This window comes from Dipteris shenzhenensis, chromosome 7 (assembly GCF_047967505.1).
Source record: "Dipteris shenzhenensis isolate YYH24624 ecotype China chromosome 7, Dip_SZ_1.0, whole genome shotgun sequence".
Taxonomy (NCBI): domain Eukaryota; kingdom Viridiplantae; phylum Streptophyta; class Polypodiopsida; order Gleicheniales; family Dipteridaceae; genus Dipteris; species Dipteris shenzhenensis.
The window spans coordinates 40,028,720-40,055,331 of NC_141602.1; the positions used below are offsets into that span (position 1 = coordinate 40,028,720).

The window sequence follows — 26,612 nt, forward strand, 5'->3', positions numbered from 1 at the left end:
ATCAAGGAAGAACGGGTGAAATGTAATGATTGGGGACCTTCTATCTTAACATGACGACTGTTAAAAATAATGAATGCTAGAAGAAAGGAAAATCATCCATGGCATGCATGATTTGGTCCACACTAGATAATTTCTCAAAGGTTATTAGAGCTAGTACTCCTTCATAAAAGCAAACTAGACATGCGAAAGAGAGCAGGTTCTCCAATTTTAACTTAGATGCCATCATCTTTCTAGAGATAGATTCACAAAAAGTAGGAGCTGCTCCAACATGAAACCCCAAAGGGACACTCCCACAACATGGATAGTATGAAAAAAATTGTAAGACTTTAAGCCACTACCCAAAAACTATCAAGAAAGACACCCCCAAAGCCACAAGACAATCCAGTTATAAGAAATAATAATTCCTTGCACAATGAGCAAAGTTCCCTTTTACAAAAATTCTAAGGACTTTTAATAGAATCATCCAATCGCTCCTTGGTCAACCCAACACAAAATCTCTATCATGTGCGTGACCGCACCAACCCAGACTCAATTTTACAAGTTGGTCAAGGACGCGATTCATAGATAATCAAAATCACTCAAGCTCCATGCAACCTTTCTATTATCCTAGGAATCCAACACAGTTGTGTCATACCCACAAGGCAAAACCCCAATAATTATAGTAACGTGTGGGTCCATATCATGGACAAACTACATGATCATCATTGTTTGTAAATATGCATAGAGACTAGGGCTTAAAGCAATGGGACCACCAAAATTCAAAAATCACTCCTATATTTTTAAATCTAAGAGCCACCATTGAGGATGGCAAACATCAAAAGGCTTTTCCATTGCTTGATCGACTTTTCAAGAGCATTTGACAAGGTTCTTTGACCATAAAGGACCCATGACATAATATACAAAATTACTTTATATGGGCTAATGATAAGTTACAAATGTGTCATCCCAATTTTCAATTGTGCATCAAATAGGCCCCCCCGTGAGAAAAAAACCTATATTAATTAATTAGTTAACGTGAAGGGGGTGCGGGGGCCAATTAACCTAAGCTTTTGTAAAATGATTAACGGAAGGGTCGACGATTAACATAAGAGACGAGTGCCAAGCGCTACGAAAACCTATGAAATTCCCGAGTGTTCCAGATGTTTCCATCAACCGCCCCTTGCGAGCTATAAAGGGGGAGAAGGCAAGGCTGCACGATGAGGGAAGGGGGAGGCAAAAGGAGAGAGAGGGGAGAGAGAGAGGTGGGCTGAGGGAGAGGAGACGAAGGGAAGTGACAGAGGCCAAGGGGGTTGTGAGAGAGGATTAGGAGTGCAATAGAGAGGTGAGGTAGACGACGGTGGTAGAGGCTAGAAGGGGAGAGAGTGGAGGGAAGGAGAAGCTGAGAGGTGAGAGAGGAAGAAGTGAGGCAAAGAGTGTTAGGAGCGATGCTAGTAAGGATGAGGGGAGGCTAAGTGCAAGGTGAGCGGAGGTAGAGAGGGAAGAGAGGGCAAGGGGGGCTGTGGCACATGAGGAAGGAGAGTGCAAGAGGGGCGGCAAGGCTGAACGGAGGGAGAGAGGGAAGCGAGGGGAGAGGGGAGTGGGTGAGCAGCAGAGAGGGGAGTGGAGGAGAGATGGCGAGGTAGGGTGGGAGGGGAGCAGAGAGATGAGGGCGAGGAGAGATGGTGAGGTAGGGCAAGGAGAGAAGGTGCGAGGTAGGACGAGGAGAGATGGCAGTACGTTAGTTGAGAGTAATATAAAAGCAATAATATGGTTTTTCATCTTCTATGCATAATAGCATACTTGTGAATCCACATTTAGGTAGTCGCATACTAATCAACCACATTCAAGAAAATAATGCATATAACTTTCGATGTATGCAATCATGCACGTATGTGCATGGCCTTGGCAAAGAGGGATCATTTTTGGGTTAAATAGCCATTTGAATTTTACTGTATGCAAATGACGCTCGTCTTCAAACCCATGGAGGAACCATAGAGACAAAAACCTTGCATGCTTTCTGCGAGAGCAAGGATTTAAAGGTCAACCTTCATAAGACAGGATTTGAAGGCAAAGACAAGTCACAACAATTGCTAGTACACATCACCCTAACTCTGAGGTCCAAAGCGTGGTCGAAGAACTGACCCTACCGCTGAGGTCTCGACCTAGCTGTTTCGAAACTGCCCCTAACCCTGAGGTCTAGGCGTGGTGGAAGCTAGTTTGCGTCCCATGCCACATGCCCCTTCTACTCGGCTACTACTACTAGACCAACATGCCCCTTCTACTTGGCTACCTTCGTGGGATCATCTCTATCCATGCTATCTCCAGCCTCAATTCTCCAGCCTCAATTTCAGTGCTTGACCAACACTATAATTTGAAAGCAGATTTGCTAGCAGCTGTTATAATGTGTGCTTGACCAGGTATCCCTGATTATCCCTTGTGCTGTTCTTTAAGGAATTGTATATTACAAACATATTTACTCCTTTCACTTCCAATCGACAAGCTTCAAGATTCTGCACAGATAACATGACCATTCTAATACAAAAAGCTCTTACCCACAATGTGGCTTCAAACAGCCTGTGAATCTCTACCTGACCACGGGCCCCATGTCACAAGGCAACCTCAGGGGTTGCCAAACCCGTAGCCAAGGTCAGATCCAGTCACAAGGGATATAGCAGCAGCCCACTAGCACCAGAAGATCCCTGTGGCAGCCACACAAGCTACGACATGATCTATGGCGGTTCCCAGCAGCTTCCAAGGCACTACAACATGCCATACAGCCACATCAGTCATCCAAGGCGGCCACCCAAGCATGGTAGGCCTGGCAGCAGATCTACAAAAGATTCCAGGAGCAAAGCAGGGCATAAATAGGCCCAGACCAGGTCAGGTATCGTACAGACCTGGTCAGATCTGTTACAGACCAAGTCGACCTTCAGAAGAAGGTTGAAAACGGGCACATGTGTGCCAGATTGAGAACTGTTCCAGCCTACTACTCAGCCCCCAACCTCAGGAGCAAGCAGCCCCTACAGTCCCATCCATATCCGTGGATTTATGGTCCCCCGAGACAGTATGTACGCTCCATGCCCGTTACACGTGCACATCTCTAGGTCAAACATCATAAGTTGCAGGGACAGGTTGATAAAATACTTATATGGTTATTGGATTCCCAATTTTATTGCCATCCAAAAGGGGCATGAGATAAAGAGGTCCTATCTCATTTACATTTGAAAGTACAGTGCCCTTCCAAGAGGGACCTGCCAAGGCAGCATAACTAGCTTTCAATAATTAATATTTTCCAACAGTATAACACAAAGCTTCAACCCCTCCAAAAGTGCAGATGACTTTGCCCCGCAGGTTTTAGCAGGTAAACTCTGCACCTTTGTAGCATTCCTTCCCTGAAAGCTCAGAAGCAGTCATACCAAAAACCCAGTCTAGCCATGTCACAGTTAACGCTCAAGTGGTTTGCTTCTCGTCAAAGTTGAATTCCCCGGAAGACCCTGTGATGGATTCCATTGAGCATAAGAAAAAGGACCTGTACCTTGCAGAAGCAAAGAAAAGCTGTCAGGTGGATATGAAGGGTCATCCTGGAGAAAGGCAACTACAGATAAATGTAATTCACATACAATTGATTCATAAGCTTCCAAATTTGAACAGCGGACGAATTCAGAGGAAAAAACGTCTGGAATGCAGTTCCCCATAAGCTATAATGACAAAAGGCAATGAGAAGTGTGAAGTTCACATACCATTCATCCAGAATCTTTCAGCCTGACTTAACGTCATTCTGGGGTGGATCCAATCTTTATGAAAACAATATCCTGAAGCCAATCAGACCTTGAATAGACTGAGTGTATGTGATATGCACATGAGACCCATGTGAAGAAATGAACATGGCAGAGAAAACCTTTGTTGACCTGCTTTCTGCAAATCCATAAGCTGACTGATCAACTGCACCCAATCTTAGAACTAAAGTCTTTCAGAAGATTCATCACTTTCCACATAAGATGAGCCAGCAAGCAATGGTTGAGAGGTCGATGAAGGGACCAGACTCTCTGTGAGGTCAGAAGGCGGAACAGTCGATTGTTCACCCTTTCGGGACATTTTTTTTAATGCTGCCATAAGACAATGTTCAATCTCAGATGAAAGTAGCAAAGTATTCAGAATCACTATGGAACAAGTTCCAATCAAAAGAATCTTCAAGGGAAGTACTTCTGTAAAAGCAAGAAGCACATACCATAACCAGAAAGCAACCGCTCTATACTGTCAATACGCTTTTGAATGATCCGAAGGTTTGTGTTCAGGGAACCAACCCGTTTTCGAATACTAGACAGTTTTGTTGCATGCTGTGTAATCACTGGAAGTGGAGCATCCTCCAGCAGTTTGTCCAACTCTGAAAACTCTTAAAATCAAAACCTACTTCTCTCTCTCTCTCTCTCTCTCTCTCTCTCTCTCTCTCTCTCTATGTAAGGGGATCACTATTAGTTAATAGAGATAGCCCAGTCCCATACATCCTGAGGGGTCTCACACGGACTTTAATACAATCATATGATATCCTCTCTCTCTCTCTCTCTCTCTCTCTCTCTCTCTCTCTCGCGCCCATGAAGAGGCTCTTACAGTGAATTGCAACCCAAGGAGGGTTCATACCAGGTGCTTTCCAAGTGATTTCCAGGCTGAGAGCTTCTTCCAGCAGTAGCAACTATTTCCCCCTTCTCTTCAAAGTTGCAGCAGACCAAGGGGTCTGTTTTGGCTCCTCCCCCGCCTCTGCTCGCTGCTCCTCCCCCGCTTTTGTCTGCTCGGCCCCGCCCCGCCCGCTGGCTCCGCCTCTGTGCGCTGCTGCCCGCCCCGCCTGCTGCTGCTGCCCGCCTGCAGCTCCTGCCCTCCTAGCTCCCTGCAGCTCCTTCTCTAGCCGGCTGCTCCGCCCTCCCACTGCCTCCTCCGCCCATGCAGCACCACCCTCCCACTTGGCCTCTCCCACCTAGGCCATATCGAGAGCCTTAAACTTGCCCAAAATATCATAGTCTTCCTCCTCCTTTAGGAATTCTCGTCTAAAGGTTTCTTCAAATTCAGCCCGATTTGTGGGTTGCGGCCACAATTCTTTCCACCAAAGAAGGGCTTTATCTGCAGTATAACCTGCTGCAAGCTGAATTTTCTTGTCATCCGAGTAGGGATGGAACTGAAAGTGCACCTACCAGTTATGTAGCCAAGTGTTCATAACCTCCTTGGTTCTGGCTTTCTGGTCTCTTTAAAAAAAAGATCTGGAGTGATATTGGTACCCAACACAAAAGCCATAGCGTCAACATAAGTGAGCTTGGACAGTATTCGTCATCATCATGACCGAAGCCTCAAGTGCTTGGATTTGTTGAACCAACTGGTGACGATTCAAAGCAGCCCTCAAATCTCGCATCCGGATCCTTCAAAAAACCGCTGCAAAGTGACTTTGATGATCAAATTGTCATAGATTCCTTGATCATCACCCCCCATCAGGTCCATACCTTGATCCATACCCTGAATTTCTCAATGGGAGGAGGTATTCTGATCAGCCTTAGCAATTTTCTGCAAATCATCTAACCCTAAAGGGTGCGGGCAGAGGGAAGGCTGAAATCATCCTTTTTGGAGCAGCAAGATTCTGTTTCAAAGCTGGAAATCTCCCCAAGATGCAAGTCGATTAGCTCTTGTAATGAAGGTGGGAAAAACATGGATTTTAAGGGGGAAATAGATGGGAGAATAGTAGGGGAAATGTGGGAACTGTGGGGGGACTATATAAGTCAACCCAAAAGGATTGTAAGGGACTTTTTGATGTGACATCTAATCCTATCTACTCTCCCTCCTCCTTCCTGCTACCTGCTGCCTACGCTCACACTCTCTCTCTCTCCCTTTCTCTATCTCTCTATCCCCTCATTCTTCTCTCTCTTCCTCTCTCCTTCCCCTTCTTCTCCCTTCCTTCTGCTATTCTCTCCCCATCTCCAAATCTGCCCCTTCCCCCTTCACTGCATTGGTATCAGAGCTTCATCTCGGGCCTATCGTGGAAGGAAGACATCGCCAAAAATAATCACACCACGGAGGAAAAATGGCAGACTCATTTCTGCACCATCTCCAAGGCGTTTGCAGGAGGAGCGGAAGTGTACATGGAGCCGAGCATTCCGTTACTCTGCGAAGGTCTGTAATGCGCCATAGCTGAGAGACGAGGATTTCAAACAGTGCTAAAATCGTTACATTCAAACGGAAGCGCGATTTACCTTCGCCAACGTTCCAGCCACCGTCCTGACAACCTCCGCCTCCGTCTGTTTCCTCATCCCGTTCCGTTCACGACTGTCGGTGATTCGCTGTCTTCACACTATCCCCACCGGCCTGACGTCTTCCGCCACCGTTTCCGTCGTGCCCATCGCTCCGTCTTCCAGTTTCCGTCGTGCCCATCGCTCCGCCTCCGTCTGCTTCGTTCACCGTTTCCACCCGCACCTCAGTCTCAGCCTTCCGACTAATCCGTCACCCGTCACCGTTTCCGCCACCGTCACCGACTTCCGCCACCTTTACCGTTTCCGCCACGTCTCCTGCCTCCGCCTTAGCCACCGCTTTCCGCCCCCAGATTCACCTTAGATTATTTTCTTCCCTAATCTTTTTTTTTCTAAGGTTAGTTAACCTATGAGTTAGTTGACTATAAACCGTGGTTAGTCAATCAGTTAGTTAGTCAAGTTCTATAGTCCTAGCTAGGGCCGGACCATCCTAGCAATCCTAGCTAGGCTTGGGCAACCTGCACAGTCCTAGGCCCGCACAGTCCTAGGCCTGTCTCTTTCTCCAAAAAAAAAAAAAAGGCACTTCGAAGTTCGACAGTTTCTTTTGGTTCCTTCTTAGCCACCTTTGTGGCTTATCTCGAGCCTCATCTCCATCCTCTTCACCGAGCTTTCTTCCCACCCACCCCTTCATCGACTCCATCGCACACTCATGGCACCCAGGCGTGCACCCCGATCAGATGATTCATCTCAGCATGGAGATGATGTTGCTCAGCAGGAGCTGATGCCAGTTACAGAGAGTGTATCTCCCTCACAGCCAGTAGTTGCTATGCCTACAGACACGCAGTTTTTGGATGCATTGGCCTCGATGCTTCAGGGGGCTTTTCAGCAGATGGGTCAGCAATTGGGGCAGCAGCTCACCACTGCTATGGCTATGCACGATACAGCTATCACCCAGATGGGTAAGAACATTGGGCAACAGATCACTACCGCCATCAGTATGCACGATAAGGGTAAGCAGCCCGCACCCCAGTACGGGGATCAGTCGGATAGCCAGGGTGATTTTCCTGACCCACGCAGGGGATTTATGGCTGATGGCCGTCGCACTTATGATGTTGGTTCTATGCTTGCACCCCAGCATGGGGATTATGTTGATTCGGGTGATGCCTTGCCCGTGCCGCCGAGCACTTCTCTTATTGATTCCAAGCCTCCATTTGGCTCGCATATTTCATTGGCTGAGCCGTCCATTTTGGGCTGGCCCACTGGCACATTTTTGCCAACGGTGAGCATGCCTAGATTGGGTGTTGGCTTTAAGGGCAGTTGGGAGAGGGGCCAGTCCTCTTCTCAACCTTTTTCTATGCCACCCACCCACCGAGATGTTTATGGCAGGCAAACTCAGCAGGGATTGCATGCTTCGATGACACCTCCTATTAATACATTCAGTCAGACTCAGCCTGCGTATCAGGGAGGTAATGCTTTCAGTCAGACGCACTTTATGCATCAGGGGAGTGGTTCTCCTAACCAGCATGATGTTGGAAGTGGGCAGCATGCAAACATGGATGATATGCTTTCAGATGCCTTACGTTCATATAGGGCTTTGCCTGAGGATGTTCGTAATGAGATGCCCTTTTCACAGTATGTGAGCTTCAAGCGTGAGTATGCTGGTAGTCACTATAGGAATAACGCAGCCAAAGATGTGAAAGATAAAATCTCTGTGCATAAGTTTAAGGGTGACACTCGCACTCCCAATGAGTTGGAGGAGTGGCTCACGAAGCTTGAAGATTATTTCCGCTTCTACCCTAAGAATGATGAGGAGAGGATCATTTTTGTTGGCATGCATTTACAGGATTATGCACATACATGGTGGCGTTACATGCAAGAGTCACCTCAGAAGCCTACCACCTGGAAACAGTTCAAGGAGCTTATGGTCACGACCTTCGTCTCGGCCCTGATCCTTGAACAGTACCTTGCTGAATTCTATGCACTGTCACAAACAGGTATGGTCCAGGAGTACTTGCAGCGTTTTTGGAGACTTTCTTTGTTTGTACAGGATATTTCTGAGAAAGGGAAGTTGCTGCGTTTTATACAAGGCTTAGATCCCTCTCTAGCTGCTGATGTGAGAGCTCACAATCCTCTAACCATTGAGCGACCCAGCTTGCTGAGGTGTTTGAGCCAAAATATGCTAGCAAGTACAAGCATGTGTCACATAGCTTCTATGGTACTGCTTATGATGCTGACAGGAAGACAAATTCTGCTGATTGGATTGATAAGAAACTAGCAGCTGCTTCCTTCCCACGATATCCAACGGTTTCTGGAAGTAAGATGCCATATGCAAAGCCATACAGGCCCATGGATGCAAAGACAGGTGTCAAACCCACTGCTGGTTTTGGCAAATCAGAAGTTAAACAACATTCCAGAGCCATAATGGACAGTAGGAAGAAGGCAAATTTATGCTTTAGGTGTGGAGAGAAATGGACACCTGAGCACCGAGATGTGTGCAAAATGAAGAATGTCAGCTCAGCCAAACTCAGCATGATAATTGAATTATCTGATGATGATGAAGTGGCTGATGTAGCAGACCCCCATGATGTCTCTCATGAGGAATTGACAGGAGCTCATGATGCAGATGAGTCTCCTGACACAGATGCCACAAAGGGGACTGCTTTTCCTTTTGATCCGGGTGGGGCTATTGAGCAAACCACTCATGTGATGCATGAGATTGATATTCAGCCTACATGTAGCAGGAAAGGCCGTAAGCCAACACTCTCTGTGTTGGAGCATCAACCTACAATGCCTTTTCATGTCAGAGGTGATGCTAATGGTAATGTTCCTGTGGATGATGAACAGATTTATTGGGATGCCCAGTCTACACTGTATACCATCTCACTACATGCCTTGATGGGTGCCAAAAGTGCTGACACAATCAGGTTGAAGGGAATGATTAATGGCAGATCTGTCCATGTATTGGTAGACAGTGGTAGCACTCACAGTTTCATTAATTGTAGAACATTGCAAAGATTGGGATTAGTTGCTACAGAGATAGACCATGGTCTGAAAGTGGAGATCGCGAATGGACAGCACATGATCAGCAGACATTGTTGCCAGGATGCCAGGATCAAGTTTTCTGATCATTATGAGTTTGCAGGTGATCTTTTGGCATTGGATATGGGACCCATAGATGCTGTCCTAGGTTGTGATTGGCTGAAATTCCTAGGGAAAATTAGTATAGATTTGAATGCTTTATCTCTTGAGTTTTGCCACAAGGGTAGAACTGTTACATTGCAGGGCATTGTGAATCAGAAATTGCAGGTCATTTCAGCAAGGCAGCTAGCTAGGGAGCTCAAGAACGAAAGTGCCATTTATGCATTGAATGTCTCTGTACCTCAGGAGGGTGGTATTCCCCATGTGGATAATTGTGAAATGCAGAAATTGCTCTTAGAATTTGGAAATGTGTTTGCTGATATGCCATCTCAGTTGCCCCCAAAAAGAGATGATGATCATGCCATAGTCCTGAAACATGGTAGTAAACCAATAAACAAGGCCCCGTACCGACTCTCTAAGGTTGAACGGGAAGAAGTGGCAACACAGGTGCGAGATTTGCTTGAGAAAAACTTCATTGCTCATAGCACCTCGCCATTTGCATCTCCAGTACTCCTGGTGAAGAAGAAGGATGGCTCTTTTCGTATGTGCATTGATTACAGAGAATTGAATAAGACCACCATTAAGAACAGGTTTCCTATTCCCAGGATTGATGACCTGCTGGATGAACTCAAGGGTGCTCAGTATTTCACGAAGATTGACTTGAGGTCAGGATACCATCAGATCAGGATGAAAGAGGGTGATGAGCATAAGACTGCCTTTCGTACAGAAAGAGGATTATATGAGTTCAAGGTGATGCCTTTTGGTTTGACTAATGCACCAGCCACCTTCCAGGCACTCATGAACAAGATCTTACACCACCACCTTTTCAAATGTGTGCTGGTATTTTTCGATGACCACAGAATACCTCATCAAATGGAAAGGTTTAACGGAAGATGAGAATTCTTGGCAACCTGAGAGCATTGTGCAGGACTACCCCTATCTCCTACAGAGCTGATCAGTTTCTGTTGTATCCTTCTCATCCAAGGCAGCCTCTTGGAAATTTTGAGGGCAAAATTCTTTGGGAAGGGATGGCTGTAATGAAGTGGGAAAAAGATGGATTTTAAGGGGGAAATAGATGGGAGAATAGTAGGGGAAATGTGGGAACTGTGGGGGGACTATATAAGTCAACCCAAAAGGATTGTAAGGGACTTTTTGATGTGACATCTAATCCTATCTACTCTCCCTCCTCCTTCCTGCTACCTGCTGCCTACGCTCACACTCTCTCTCTCTCCCTCTCTCTCTCTCTATCCCCTCATTCTTCTCTCTCTTCCTCTCTCCTTCCCCTTCTTCTCCCTTCCTTCTGCTATTCTCTCCCCATCTCCAAATCTGCCCCTTCCCCCTTCACTGTAGCTCTGGTGCAAATCAAGACCCTAAACCCAAAAGACGAAATCTGAAATATGATTTGTGGGCTAGCAGGCGATGGAAAACTGGAAATTTCTTCACTCATTTAGCCTAACTACGAAATCTGCGGAAGACGACCATCCTTCAGGCTGAAGTCCTCGCCTAGAAGATAGGTGCCTAACCCTAGATCTGTCCTCACTACCTGTTCTCCTCCCAAAACCTGAAAATCGACTCCCTAGGGTGAAAGTCGACCTCTTTCTTGCAGCCCTAATCAAATTTCCTGAAAATTCCGATGCACCATTGCCCCACAAATCTTGGTAGACTTTCACTCTCTTACTCATCCTTCCCTCACAATCAAAGTAATCTTGAACTAAATCTACCTTCCTTTCTCAGAAACAAATTTTCCCCCCAAATCTGATAGACAAATACAAATGCACTTCTAGAAGATCTGCAATTTGCGAATTTATACAGACTTGGACAAAACCCATCCAACGAAATTCATCTTTCAATAGCTGGCTCTAATCCCAACAGACAAAGACCCTAAAGCCCTAAAATTCCAAACCTGCAAAGAACCAACCATAGAAACACCTAGGAAAGGGCAAGCTTGCTCACCACCCAACCACACATCCACGAGGGAAGGACTAGTGAATCTTGGCCATCCCCTCCCAGCCATGGGCCGAGCTGCTGGCACATCATCCAACCAATTCCCAACATCCCATACCACCAAGTGGCGCCCAAGGGCCTTGAAACTGCTACCAGATCTTAGGCTACACTAGATAGCACGCATGTGTCCGTACATGATGCAGGGTCAGACCAACAAGGAGAAACGTGACTCGCTCCCACTTGCTCTACTAACAACTGAACCCTTGGGCTCCTTATATACAAGTACGCCTAAATTAGCAAAAAAGCCTAATTCATTAGTGCCCTTGTCACCTGCCTAGGCCTAAGCCTCCCCAAGCTTCCTGAGTGTCATGATCTGTGACGTGTTTCTTTCTCTATATCTAGACTTATGGATGGTTTGATGAATGGACACTTGTGGAAGGGTATGCCCTTTCGACGGGACACTTCCTATGAGGCACAACCCTTCACAAGAGACATTCTATGGAAGAGACACTTCTATTGTAATGTACCCTCTCATCAAGGGTCACACCCTTCACAAGGGGTACACACCTCTTCATGCACATACACTTTGGAGTACACACCTTTTCATGTGTGACTCTTCACTCTCTATATAAGAGAGGCCCAATTGTATGGATGACACACTACAGATACACTACAGACACTCAAGCAATACAAATATTCCTTGTTCTCTACTATTTCAGTCTCCTTTCTGTTCCTTAACACATCTCTAAATATAGTAAATCTAGGATTTCTTACAGTGGTATCAGAGCAAATTTCGCTCCTGCCTGTAGGAAATGCCCCCACCTTCTAGCGCCTATCTGATACATCTCTTTCTGCTAGAAGGATATCCGTGCACGTTGTGCATGGAAGAGATGGAGAGAATGAGCGTAAAAATTTTTAGCGCCAACCCTAGCTAAAGTCATCAATGGCCTCTCCATCTCCCACACATCACGAGTTGATGTGAATGGACACGACAAAAATCGTGTCTTTTCATGTGCTTGGGCTGTCCCAAAACCAAGGGACGCACCTTTTCCACCATCGAACACACCTTTTGATGAAGAGTTTTAACTCCTCACCCAGGGGACACACCCCATCGTGGAAAAAAGGACACACCTCTTCGTGTGGGGACACCCCTTTTAAAAACAGGAAGACACCCCTTCATGAAAAGGTGCACCTATTCCAAGGGTCACACCCCTTCGAATAGGCACACCTTTTGGCACCAAGCACATTATAAAAAGGGTACCTAGAGGGGCTAAAAAGGAAAACCCAGCCCCATACCTTAGGTCTAACCCTAGACTACCCAAGGGTCAAATAAACCCACCCTTTAATTTTTTGGGCAACCACCCAACCTAGGCAGCCACAAACGAAAAAAAAGGGACGATCCATTTTGACGCCCGTACCGATTTCGTCAAGCAGGCTCGCCTCCCTACGCAGCCCTCCTGCCCTCGCCGGTTTGCTGCCCTGCCCCCTCGCCATATGCAGCCCCTGCCCCTCGCCGGTTTGCTGCCCTGCCCCTCGCCGGTTTGCTGCCCTGGTTTCCTGCCAGGCCCTGCCATTGCTGCCGCAAAACAGCCTTTGATAAGCCCGCAGCCTGTTTCCCCAGCCCCCTATCGCGATCCAGAATCGGATACCAGCAGCCTGTTTCGCCATACGCAATCTGCCCCCTCTTTTTCACCATCTTACCTGCCAGATCAGCAGCGGTACAGCCCCTTTACCGCGATCCATACTGCCTGTTAAACGCGCGCTGTTGCTGTTCCGGACCAGCCAGGCCCAGATCTGCTCCTCGCCACCCACTGCAACATGGACCTCTGGACAGAGATCTACAGGCCTTTTCTACGCAACAAATTGGCAGATTAAATCAATGCCAGGTGGATTCTTTCCATTCTACTTCTAAGGATTCTCTTGTCATTATCAAATTTCAGCAAATGAAAGACGCTTCCTTAAGGCATGGAAACCCCTGGTAATTCACCCGGCCTTTCAAGGACACCTCAGGCATCATCTACCAATTTTGTACTTCAACATCGAGTGGCCCTAGCCGATCAATTGGTTCAAGAAATGCAAGACATTCTACTCCAAGTCAGGGATCATATTCGAAAAGCGCAAGAGCGGTATCAACGGTCTGCCAACAAACATAGACGTCACCTGGAATTTGACACTGGTGACATGGTGCTATTATTTGTAGCCCCACATCGCTATAAGACGGTTAAGTCTGTGTTTCCTAAGTTGCGACCAAGATACTATGGACCTTTCCGGATCATCAAGAAAAATTCACCTTTAAGTTACAAATTGGAATTACCACCATCATGGGGTAAAATCCATCCAACATTTCATATTTCTTGGCTAAAGACGTACATTCCAGGCGATGAAGCAGTTCCTCCTGCAGGTGATTATGTCCCGAAAATCGAAGACGATTATGTTCTTATTCCTGAGCGTATTCTAGACCATCGACGGCGAGAGACTCGACATCGACTTATCACAGAATTCCTTGTTCTTTGGCGAGATCTGGACGACTCCGACGCTACTTGGCAATCTGATGAAGACTTACAGCAGTACCCTGACATTTTAAAGCAGTATTTTCAGAATTTACCGTGATATTTTCTACATCAGTTCATTATCTCCACCAGGGTCTTATTTTGAGTGGGAGGGGATGTCACGATCTGTGACGTATTCCTTTCTCTATATCTAGACTTATGGATGGTTTGATGAATGGACACTTGTGGAAAGGTATGCCCTTTCGACGGGACACTTCCTATGAGGCACAACCCTTCACAAGAGACATTCTATGGAAGAGACACTTCTATTGTAATGTACCCTCTCATCAAGGGTCACACCCTTCACAAGGGGTACACACCTCTTCATGCACATACACTTTGGAGTACGCACCTTTTCATGTGTGACTCTTCACTCTCTATATAAGAGAGGCCCAATTGTATGGATGACACACTACAGATACACTACAGACACTCAAGCAATAAAAATATTCCTTGTTCTCTGCTATTTCAGTCTCCTTTTTGTTCCTTAGCACATCTCTAAATATAGTAAATCTAGGATTTCTTACACTGAGCTAGTCTTGAGTGACCAGAGCACACGTCACAGATACGATTCACGCACATGACAGTTTTTCATATTGTTGGCATTCTAAGAAGGAAGCCTTCTTACTCTAAGTTGCCTTGTTTCAGATATTCTGAAAAGTTGCGCTTTGATTGCCAGCCACAGAGGTTCTCTGTTAATCGTCACATTGCAAAGACTCAACTCTCTATATACTGTCTCCATTTCACCGTCACAAGGTTAGTGTGAAACTCCCTAGCATGCTTCTACTATACATGTATGTATCTTATGGTCATCAAAGACTTTTTAAAGCATAATGCACTTATAATCACAAGTTTCATAAGTATCACACATAATTTTAATGGTGGTACATGCACATTTTCTGATCTACCAAACTTACAAAGAAATTGTTGTTTAAGGCTATCAATTGCCTGGTTCAGTCCCACTCATGTTTCGTTGGATGACAAAGGTTATATACAGCCACTTATTTTTGTGTCGCTCCCTACTTTGTCAATCAAAGCTGCCTATTTGAAGACCTTCCTCAAAACAAAAACTACCAAATTGTTGCAAATCTACACTCTAGTTCTGTGATTGATGAAGGCACAGATATATACCATCATACGCCTCAGAGAAATCGGTCTAGGATGTTTTTGAGTATTGCAGTAGTTCTCTTCTCATTTACTACTAGTTCAACCTAAGACCTACAAATACAATCGATTCACCCGATTCTTCATGAGATAGTGTACCGCAACATTCGACATTTTTATTTTGCCAAAGTTCTTCGTTTGTCTTCTATCCATATACACATGGCAATTTTTAAAACCTTATCTTTTGAGGTTCCAAGGCCACCTAATTTTTTGACACGTAGTGCCTTAATCTTTTGGCCCCCTCTTAAGCCTTTTAGACAAAGTTTTTAATCACTAGTTGAATAGTGTATTTGTTTATGGTTCTTCTTCATAAGAGCCTGTATTTTATGATTTGTACTAGGGTCATTTTTTTCAATTCAAGATCAATGTTTCAAAAAGGGGAGCTCGTTTCCTCTCTCTCTTCCTCTTGGCTGTTGTGTTCTACTACTGAACTCCTCCACTCCTCTATTGTCCAATAGACTGTTGACATGCACACTAGAGAAGGGAGGAATGCCCAAAGCCCAACCACAGGTATAATATATGGAAACCACACTCTCCTCTACTGGATGTCAGTAGCCTTCCTTGCACAATTCCTGAGCCGAGGCGTTGAGGAAATATATGCCACACTACTTGAACACTCTTGCTCTCTTCAAATGATGAAAAAGGTGAAGAGTCTGGAGACACTTGTAGGTGTGATGGAGATAGGAGATGCAACCTCCACTCATATAGCCCTAGCAAAAGGGCTAAGCTAGACTGACCAGCCTAGATCTAGGCCAAACAAAAGGCTGACCTCCGTAGTACTCTTAATCCTACTCTCCAGTGTGTCTCCCTGGCTTTGGCATGACATCAATCTAGATCCCTTCACCACCAATCTAGCTTTGTATTTGTCCAAGCTCTCGTCAGACTTGAAGTTATGCTTGTAGACCCACTTGGTTCCGATGACCTTCCTCTTGCGAAGTCGATCCACCAAGTCCCATGTGTGGTTCTTCTGGATGGCGTCCATCTCTGTTTGCATGGCCGCCAACCACTCTGGGATGTCCTTGGCCTCCTCAAAGGACCTGGGTTTTGTGACCTGAGTCACCAATGCATAGTGAGCAGATGAAGCCGAAGCATGTCGATGGGACCTCCGAAGGCCAGAATTGCTTTCAGGTATATCTGTCACTCGAGACTCCTGTAAAGTCTTGAGATACCACGTTGGGAGTTTTCTCGTTAGCTGATCCTCTGAAGTGGGTACTGGAGCTGGTTGCTCCTCCTCCTCGTCTTCGGCTTCTGGGGCCTCCTGGGGGACCTCCTCAATGACAATTGAAGGACTCTGAATTCTTGATCATCATCAACAGTCTCTGGCAGTGCCTCCTCAAACGCCACATCTCGACTGACAATGATATGCTTCTTCTTGGGGTCAAAGAGTCTGTATGCCTTAGACTCTTCACTGTAGGCAACAAAGATGCACTGCTAGCTTTTGGGATCAAGCTTCTTCCGTTCATCCTTGTGCACATGAACGTAGGCGTTAGAACCAAAAATCCGTAAGTGAGAGATTGTTGGTTTCTTACCATAGTATGCCTCATATGGAGTCATGTGTTCCACAGCCTTTGTCTTCGTCCGGTTGAGAATATGAATTGCGGCTACAAGGGCTTCACCCCAATAGGCTTTGGCAAGATTCTTGCCTTGCAACATAGACAATCCCATCTCAACTGAGGTCCTGTGCTTCTTCTCGGCTACACCATTTTGCTGAGAAGTCCTGGCTGTAGTCAATTGTCGCTTGATTCCATGTGTTTTGCAGAAGCTGTTGAATTCAATTGATGTAAACTCGCCTCCCTGATCGGTATGGAAAGCCTTGACCTACCTCCCTGTTTCTTTCACCACCTTTGCCTTCCATTCCTTAAACTTTTCTTCAAATGACTGAGATTTCTTGGCAATACAGTAAACCCAAGTCATCCTGCTGAAGTCGTCGACAAATAAAAGAGAATACCTTGAGCAACCACCTTTCCGTCCTTGGTCTTTACTGTTTGCTGAAGAGAACTGACATTTGATGTTGGTCCATCTGGCTCACAGAGTGAAGGTTTTTGCATAAGTCAGGAACATAAAGTACACCAGATATTACCTCCTCTTCGCCGGAGCTCGTGACAAAAGGAATACTTCCAATACCTTTGACCGGGCACGTTCTGCTGTCCCCCACCGTTACTTTGGAGCCTGGATGAGTAGAGTCCATGGTGGTGAAGCAATCCTTTTTTAAGAACGTGTGTTTCAAGGCACCACTGTCCACGAACCAACCATTGCCATTCTCTCTTGCCAAGAAAGCAGAGCATGTTTCTGAGATCATGAAGAGCTTCTCTGTGGTAACATTTGCCGCCTCCCCGTTTGACTCCTCCCTGCCCTTATTTTGCTTCTTTCGCTTTAGGTCTGCTTTCTTCTTGCGGCATTCCTTCGCCATATGGCCAGGCTTCTCGCAATAGAAGCATTTCATGTTCTTCTTGCGCTCCTAATCGTCAATCTTCTTATGGAAGTCCTTGGACTTGCCCTTGCCGAACCTGTCCTTCACAATTAGGGCTTTCTCGTCTGCTTGGGAGTACAAATCCTCTCTAGCCTCCTCTTGGATAAGAAGAGGGCAAAGCTCTTCAAAAGTCATGGGCTTTGTTCTTTGACCTGCTGTGACCATCGTCACGAAACCTTTGAAGCTCCTTGGTATTAGCTTATGTAGCACCATCAATGCCAACTGGCTTGAATCCATCTTTTGACCAACTGCCGCAAGTTGGTCTCTCACAACCTTCACCTTCGTCACGTGGTCGTGTACTTTGTCTCCCTCACTCATATCCATGTTGTGAAGTTTATGCTGGAGAGTGAGGATGCTGTTGTCCGTCTCGTAAAGGTCTTTCAAAATGGCCCATGCCTCTACGAAAGTCTCTGCCATATGGATATGCGGGATAACCGTGTCTGCCATCGTCCCAATAAGCATGGCAAGAGCTTGAGCATATCGGTCTTCCCAATACTCGAGATCATCCGGATCCGCCGGGGTAACTATGTTTCCTTTGCTGTCCAAGGTGTCTACCGGCCTTGGATCCCCTCCCGTGACGAGCCTCCATAGTTTCCGGGCCATGAGGTGACTCCGGATCTTCACCTTCTATATCGGGTAGTTGGTACCATCGAGCTTCCCACTTTCTCCGAAGTTGGGGATGAAGGAAGAACGAAGATGAGAAGAAGAGGGAGAGGGGGATGTCGTGGATGAGGCTTTTGTCGACATGTCTGGAAACAGAAATCTTCTTCCTTACTGTTCGGACAGCAAGTAATACTTGGAACGGGACCGTCTTCGGCGAAGATTCTCACGTGGAAGTCCCTTCCTTCAAGCTCCTAGGTGAGCCCTAGACATGGGCTCTGATACCATGTTAGAAATCACGGTACAGCGGAAGCAAAAGAGATGAATACTTGCTAGAAAACAACTCAACAAAAGTGCAGCAACAAAGTAACAAAGGAAATGGCAAAACTGAATAAGTTCTTCCTTCTAGAATGAAGGGCAAAAGGCTGCAAGAGGAGCAGCTACAAAGGGCAGCAGTTGCTGCAATCTTCTTCCACCAACGGTGGGCTAGACAAGTCCCCTTCTCCTTACTAAGTGCGCGCTGCTGGATCAGCTTCAGTGCAGAGAGGCTAAAGGCTTGAGTGCTATATAATAGTGAGGGGGAAGGGGGCTTTATATAATAGAGGGGAGAGGCCACAAAGGGGTGGTGGATTGACCACCGACCATTGACCTTGACCACCAACCATTGACCTTGATCACTGACCATTGACACTAGCCACCGGCCATTGACCTTGGCCACCGACCATTGACCTTGACCACCGACCATTGACTTTGACCTTGGCCACCGACCATTGACTTTGACCGGTCGGCGACCCCCTCTCAATCACTCCCCCTTCTAACCGCCTAAGCCCCTTGCCCTTCTCCTCATAAATGGGGGGACAAAACATGTGGGGCATTAACCACCAATTCTAACAGCCATATGCCGACAACCTGTGCCAGTCTTGCCATGTCAATAGCTCTTCGAGGCTACCACATGGCAAGTGTGCCACATAGGTGGTTGTGCAACATCATCATCCTGGTGGAAAGCTGGCGCTATCCTCGACATGCAGCCCCTCCCATCATGGTGATGGATGGCTGCTCAATTATACATCTACATCTCTTCTTCAACTACCCTATCATGATAATGGCTTCTCCACATATGGGGACCTTAAACGCGAGTAACTAAGCTACGGTGAAGGATAACAGAGGGTCGAGCATTGACGATGGGTTTGTGTGAATCATCAGCTTTGTCTCATACCTATGTACTATCAATGCCTACACCACATAGGCACCCTGATACAATGTCAGCAGAATTGGGATTGCAGTTAAGCCACAGCATTGCATTCTTGCTGAAGACTGATTAGTTTTTCAAGGTTGAGCGGCTTACCTGTGCAAACTTTCTAACAAGAGCACATCCATTGGGACAGGCCCATTTGGAGGCTTAACGATTGGCACTATACCAGAAGTAAAGATTGTTTGAGGATTTTCTACCTGATTATCAACTTGCAAGTTAATTAACCTCCTATATATACCTTCGTAAGACTAGAATAAGTCCAATCATGCAAATTTAGATTTTTTGTTGTTCTAAAGATCAAAAATCTACACAAAAAAGAAAAGAGAAAATGAAAGAGAAGAAAAAAGAGGTAAACAAAAACTTTTATGAAAAACAAAAGGAAGACATAGTTAGCAAGCAAAGCAATACTTATGTCGTCATCAGTGCCCAAGCATAAGCAGCTATACTGGATTTCTAAAGACCCGCGGAGTCTCTTGGGCAAACCCAGTGCTTACTAAAATACATCAAATAAGCAAAAGAGAAAGAAGACAAGAAATAAAGAAGAAAGGAAGCAGGTGACTAAGCAAAAATAAAGAAGCAAGTCAAGAAACAAAATCTTCCAAAAAACTGGAATCTCTCTCTCTCTCTCTCTCTCTCTTATTTAAAACATAAAAAGCAAAAAGGCCCTTTGCACTTATGTATCGTTTCTACAAAGAGGCAAAAATATATTTCTAACTTAGAAAGCACAAGCATACTCAAACAAACTCTCTTTTGAAACTAAAAGAAAAACGGGCTATTCAGCTCCCCGCTTTTTGTTTTCAGCTTATGTTCAATCATTCTAAACATACCTAAGGCCGATACACCATAGATAAAAGACTTCATATCTAAGATTGTGCGTACTTTTTTCATTATTTTCCTTGGATTATAGCTCTTGTGTAATAGTAAAGTACTACATTGAGTGATAAAAGACTCCTTAGTTGTTGGAATTGGGAAGAAATGACTCCATATTTTGCCAAATCAGAAATGTTTGAGTCAATGTGAGAAATAATTAACCTCCTACTTTGATTACAAGGCCTCAAGTGTTTATCATATAAGCCACCCCTTCATAGCTTTTACTTAAAACTACATATGATTGTATCTAAGTGCTTTTTATGTACAGAAGAAGCTGGACTTTCACTAATAGTTTCAGAATCCAATCTGGAACCAGATTATAGGAAGGTCTTGAGATTGGGCTCAAAGTTACCTTCTTCAGAAACCAATATATCAAATTGTGCATCCTCTTTTGAGTATCTATCTTAAATATTAAATCCGTGTGTTATCTAGATAGATGGACGTTGTGCCTTTAAAACTGCTTTCAGAAGACAGCACAGTTGCGGTTCTACGAGAGATCAGAACAGGACAGAACACCACTAAAGAATGAAGTTACTAATCTGGTGGGTGACAAAGATTACTAGGTCAAATATTTATATTGCTTAGCTTAAACGAGTGTGGTTCAAGCATGATAGAGGTGTAGGGCAATTGAAGAAGATATAAAGTGGCCGCTGAGTCGCATCCAAAAATCCTCTAGAATAGAAGATACGACGCAACATTAGACGTGGCAAGTAAAGCAAGTAGAGATGTATCACCTCGTGTGAGACGATCGATGCTGCTGGCCAGGACGCTCTGACTTTTCAAAGCACCTTCGACTCCTGCGTCAAAATTATTCATCACGGGCCCTAAAATAGAGGCAATGCCTTTGGCTATGATCCTAGAAGAACTAACACCCTCATGTCCAAGGCTTTGATAAACGTCAATGTCACTGAACGATTCTGGACAATTGTTTTCCCCGTTCATGAACGCAGAACCTTCGTGATCAGGAGAATTGGCTTCGATTTCCTCTGCACAGACAGCCGTGGCAGATGAAGAAGAATTTTCTGTTACCATATCCCCTGCAGAACTAAAGAGCGGATCGGAGCTCGTCCCAACATCCATCACTATGCGCCTAGACTAGCTTGCCGGTGTATCAGGTCAAAGACCTGCTAAAGCATGAGTGTCTTCATCCGAGAATTCCAAATCGTCAAAAATAGCTTGCTCTTTGAGGCTACACTACTTAACGTTCGCGTGGTGGACGGTCGCCCAAGCTCCTAGCCACGACCTGGGCGCTAACACTCGCACTAGTACGGATGCGATTGCTTAGAGCGCCAGCCACTGGCGTTGGGGGGCCCCACTGGCAAGACTTTTTTCCAGCCCCAAGGAGCTTGAGAGCTAGGCTCCGTGGCAATCAAATGCCAGCCCAGAGAACTTGAATTTTGGGATTCTTGGACTCCTAGCAGGAAAGATCCTCTCCCATTGGTGGACAGTATGACCAAATTGCAGGTTAGGGGAGGGGGAGCGCACTTCGGGGTAGAATTTGGCCCCAGCAACTACACATGGGAACATAATCTATGTTGAAGCTGGAATGCTGCACTCAGCAACTCCCTCCATCTCCAACAGCTCGCAAGGAGTTGCTCTTAGACCACTACAATAAATGCCCGCTACTACAATTGCTCATCTGACTTCTCAGCCAAGCAATGCTGCTAGTGGGCACCCGTTCGGTGTGAATAAGCCCTAAGATCAAAACGGTTGTTATTGGTAAGGCGAGAACTTGATACACAATCATAATCGAGGGTCTCTACTATGAAAAAAGGAAAACCTTTATCTTCCCATGTGTGAGCAATGGCGATGGTTGCTAGAAGAGTCTCTAAGTCATTGAGTTTCCCAAAAAGGTTTGTAAGAGAATGAGTTGATGTGTAAGCCCAATGCTATTCCATTCCACTTCCTTAGTTTCTCCTTGATTTTGTCTTTGAACCAGTCGAACCCCTGCCTGAGGATGAGGCCTACTCCCAACGACGCACCTGGGTATCGAATCACCTCCCCATGGCGTATCACTTGAATGTTTAGGTCTTTTAGCTAATCCAAGACTGCGCCAAAACTTGATTTTATGACAAATGATTTATTCAAGCTACACACTGAGCCAGACACTAAGCAAAATTTTGAGATTGTATTCATGAGGGTAGTCACACAACCTTCATCTTCTTGGGCGAAAGAAGCCATGTCGTCGCTCGCAAACATTTGTACATTTACCTGATTGCCAGACTGAAACCGCACCCCTTCTAGCTTCCCCGCTTCCTTTTCTTTCACTAAGCTATAGATGAGCAGCACCATGCCAAGCGCAAAAAGGAGAGGTGCAACTGGCATCCTTGCCTAATTGACCTATTGAGGTCGACTCGGCCCACCACCCCGCCATTGATGTAGAGTATTGCTGACACGTTTGCGAACAAGGCTTCCATTTCTTAGATGAACCCTTTGCTAAAGCCCAACCTTGCCAGCACCGCCCCATCAAATGTGGTCATAAGTTTTGTCAAAGTTGAACCCGAACAAGAGAACCTTCTGCCTAGTTGTTGTAGCCAAAAAGTAGGACAAACAACACAATGATGTGGTATTGTTACAACACAGGACAAACAACAAATGATGTGGTATTGTCCAAACAATGCAACACAAATACTTACACTTTTTTACCAAGTCTTAACTAACGGTGTATTGTGTATTGTGGAATGGTTCTCTATATGCATGCCTTTGTTAATGATTGATTGTTTCTTCATGATGGTAGCAATCTACACTAGCTAACAATTTTAAAAGTGGTAATGTAAGATGGTGGTCTCTACTCTAATACAGCATCTTTTAGAGCTCATGAAAGGGAATTTGTATGAGAAAGGGTTATATTTGCATCTATGAGAAAGTGCTTGCATTTTTAGGAGCAAGTATAACTTAAAAGGAAGCTTAACACGCCACATCTATTATTCACCTTATGTGGCCCCATAAGTGAGGGCAAGCTGACAATTTTAAGATGTAAGAGATGTACCTTTCATTACTGTGAAAGTGGATAGATGGTACATATGGGCATGATAGCCCTCACAAGAATTAATTTTTTATGTCAACTTTGATACTGAGATTATGGTACAGGGGAAAACCATGAGGGCTCGATAGTGGTTCTCCTATGCAAGGAATGGAGCAAAAGAATGATGGGCATGCATGGATAGAATACACTACTAGCATTTGTAAAATGGTTGTCAGAGCTTCAAGAGTTCTCTTTCTCTTTTGTCATTGAAAATACCACTAGATCCACTAGGGCAGATTTGCTCACAGGATGGGAGTTGGTGCTGTATTGCAACCCATCTATTATGCAAGCTAATAGCTTACAAAGGTGGAAACAAGGTATGAAGAAATGGAGCAGCAAGCTCTCTCTTCGGTGTTTTCAGTCAGAAAGTTTCGCTCCCATTTTTCTTCCTTACCTCTCAGTCTATATTAGCATATCTAGTTTGCAAGCCTAATCCTAGGGGGAGATTTGTAAAATGGTTGTCAGAGCTTCAAGAGTTCTCTTTCTCTTTTGTCATTGAAAATACCACTAGGTCCACTAGGGCATATTTGCTCACAGGATGGGAGGATCTAAGAGAAGAAAAGAAATATAAGGAGGACATTAATGATGAAAGGGAGACACCACCAACAGCTTTTGTCTTGTATTTTGATGGGGCTTTTAGTCCTTCACGCCAACGAGGAGCTGGGGGGATGGTCTTGATGAATTTTGAAGGTCAAGAAGTATGGGCAAGAGGATAAGAGCTTCCAGGTATCACAACTAATAATGCAGCTAAGTATAATACTTTGATTCTTGGTTTGGAGGGTTGTCTTCAAACTCAAATTAAAGAATTGGAAGTAAGAGGAGAGTCTCAACTTATTATAAATCAAATGCAAGGGCATTACAAGACAAGAAGTCCTCATTTAAAGGAGCTTAATCAGAAGGCTATGGTTCTATGTAGTCAGTTTGATTTTTGCAAGTTTGTTCATATAAATAGAAAAGAAAATCAAAGGGCAGATGAGTTAGCTACTCAAGCCATTGTAGTACAACATGGGGGGGTGGTTTCTCTGGTAGACACTGGATGGCCAGAACTGCAAGATGTTCGGCAATATTGGAAGAAGGCATGTTTCCTCAAGGGTTAACTCCACAACATAAGGAGAGATTGGTAAGGAAGGCTTATACTATTGTTGATGACATTCTGTATAAATTAGAAAAAGATAAGGTGCTTCGTCAGGTGGTCCATCCCATGGAGACTAGGAGAATCCTAGAAATGTGTCATGAATGCTCCGGTCATTTTGCTTCAGCAAGCACAACTAGGAGAATTCTTAATGCAGGTTACTTTTGGCCACGCCTCCATAAGGATGTATATGAATGGTGTTGAAGTTGTACACTATGCGAAAAGTTTGGAAGGCGACAATTGATTCCAGGGCCCTTGAAGCCTATTCTAGCATATGGATCTTTTGTAATGTGGGGGTTGGACTTTGTGGGACCACTCCCTCGCTCATCTCAAGGCAAGCATTATTTATTGGTGGCCACAGATTATGCGACTTGGTGGGCAGAGGCCAAGGCCACAGTCAATAGCAAGGCAAGCACAATTGCAAAATTTCTCTCTGATCAAATTTGTTCACGCTTTGGATGTCCTTTGTAAGTTCTCATTGATGAAGGAACCTCTTTTAGAAATGAACTAATTGAAGATGTGGTGCATAAGCTGAAGATAAGTCATAGCATGTCCACGCCATACTATCCCCAGTGTAATGGCTTGGCTGAGAAAACAAATGGATTTTGTTGTGCAATTCAATGAGAAAGCTTTTCTTGGTTTTGATGGTTTGCTAGCTTTTTTGTAATAAAGTGCTACTTGCATGTCCTCTGTTTCAATGCAAAGTTGAGGTCTATTTTTTTTTAATTTCTACAGAGTGTCTAAAAGCGCATCTATAAGCGCATTTGTCTGTTATATAGACGTGCCTGTAGACACAGGTCTGTAGATGCTTCCGTAAGTTAAGGAAACACGTCTGTGTGCATGCCTGTGGGTGCTTTGTGTTGTTGTGTTAGATTCTTGCAAATGACAAAGGTTGGAATGATGTAAATTTCTATCTTACAGACTTCATCTTTCTCAAAAGGAGCTAATGTGCCTTTCAATGTACTCTAAGATAAAACTTAAAAAGGATACATGTTTTTTTCTAAAAAATTAACTTTATATTGCTCCATGTTTCATTTCACACATGTCGCTATTGTTTTGTTAAGTGAATCTGGATTTAAGAAAGAATCCAAGTGAATAGGCAAAGGTAGAAAATAAGTCTTGATTTTCAATAGTAACTCATAGAAACTAGAATAATATTTGATCATATATAAGTTATTTAAAAGTCATTTCCTAAAGAACTCCCATGTTAGCTTTTAGTACTAAAAGCTAGGAACTAGTGCCTCCCAGCTTTTTGAAGGAAGACTAGAGGTGCATCAAGAAATGCGGATAAATCTTGTCAAAGCTTACAATTTGTAAGGCATGGGTAATTTATACATGTAAAACTTGTATTGAAAGGGTAATCCAAAAAACACTTAAAAAGTAAGTATGTTCCCTTAGCTCTTTAAAAAAGGGATTTGAGAGGTCGGTGAAAAGCCTAATAAAGTATTGGTAAATGGCTTCCGTATGTTGCTATGGCAAAAGGCCTTAATAGATGTGAACATGGCTCCATGGCCAAAACATTTGTTGATTTGCTAGTGAAATAAAGATGTTTGTTGTTTCGTATGCATCGAAACCACAAACAAAAGCCAATTTATAGATGTTGCGTTAGGAAGATTCATTAGAGTAAATTAAATTGCAGTATTGATATATGCAATAGGATTGTTATAGATCTTTGACATCCATCATATAAATGTGGTCTTCAAAAACAAAATTAAACTTGCAACTATCAAATTTTATTTGGTATATTAGATGTATCAAATTAATGTCAAATGCATATGTTTCTATGTTGATAAATTGTAGTATTGACACATGCAATAGGATTATGGTAGAGCTTTGACATCCATCATATAAATGTGGTGTTCAAAAACACCGTTCCATCACAATAGAGCTCATGAAACTCTCCATCACAATAGAGCTCATGAAACTCAGAGACATGGTCTTGATAAAAACCTTTTTTTAAATTGCTTTCTTGTACTAAATATAATCAAAACCATTGACACATAGCCAATTTTGCACCACATTGTTTAACATAATCATTAACAATTCCATACTAGTATTCATACTCATAAAGTAGCTCATCTCCGAAGGAGATATCCTTTATGGTTTGCACAGTAATGTAGCCATGGGCACTCAAATTTCCTTGTGACTTTTGAGCCCAAGGTGGTAGTTTAGGGATGTATACAAATATAACATTTGTTCTTTCTTTATAATACATTGAGCTATTTATATATCCAGCAATGTTTCCATACAATACATCTCCCACAA

General features: G+C 44.4%; 2 protein-coding genes across 3 annotated transcripts; one reads left to right on the forward strand and one right to left on the reverse strand.

The window, feature by feature from the left end:
• Positions 1 to 3,112: 3,112 nt before the first annotated feature.
• On the reverse strand, positions 3,113 to 21,335 carry LOC147900334 (SNARE-associated protein-like protein). Of its 2 annotated transcripts, XM_087377385.1 has the most exons (5): positions 20,925 to 21,335; positions 4,208 to 4,363; positions 3,888 to 4,085; positions 3,720 to 3,791; positions 3,113 to 3,514 (listed from the first exon to the last, which is right to left on the reverse strand). In XM_087377385.1, exons 1-3 carry the CDS (start codon positions 21,268 to 21,270, stop codon positions 3,940 to 3,942), a joined length of 648 nt encoding a protein of 215 aa, XP_087233511.1. In that variant the 5' UTR covers positions 21,271 to 21,335; the 3' UTR covers positions 3,113 to 3,514; positions 3,720 to 3,791; positions 3,888 to 3,939. The 2 variants fall into 2 exon arrangements, with proteins under 2 accessions (XP_087233511.1, XP_087233510.1); XM_087377384.1 differs by having other exon boundaries at positions 3,720 to 4,085.
• Positions 8,643 to 10,032, forward strand: LOC147900335 (uncharacterized). Its single transcript, XM_087377072.1, has 2 exons — positions 8,643 to 9,788; positions 10,012 to 10,032. The coding sequence occupies exons 1-2, from the start codon at positions 8,703 to 8,705 to the stop codon at positions 10,030 to 10,032; spliced, it is 1,107 nt and encodes a 368-aa protein (XP_087233198.1). The 5' UTR covers positions 8,643 to 8,702.
• Positions 21,336 to 26,612: the final 5,277 nt, after the last annotated feature.

Excerpts from the sequence above, each read along its gene's own strand:
- LOC147900335 (XM_087377072.1), top strand. The coding sequence starts at position 8,703 with ATGAAGAATGTCAGCTCAGCCAAACTCAGCATGATAATTGAATTATCT. Across the intron at positions 9,789-10,011 it reads GGGAAGAAGTGGCAACACAG|GATACCATCAGATCAGGATG; the intron begins GTGCGAGATTTG and ends ACTTGAGGTCAG.
- LOC147900334 (XM_087377385.1), bottom strand. The coding sequence starts at position 21,270 with ATGGATGTTGGGACGAGCTCCGATCCGCTCTTTAGTTCTGCAGGGGAT. Across the intron at positions 4,364-20,924 it reads CATCGATCGTCTCACACGAG|AGTTGGACAAACTGCTGGAG; the intron begins GTGATACATCTC and ends AAGAGTTTTCAG. Across the intron at positions 4,086-4,207 it reads GCGGTTGCTTTCTGGTTATG|CATTAAAAAAAATGTCCCGA; the intron begins GTATGTGCTTCT and ends GTCTTATGGCAG.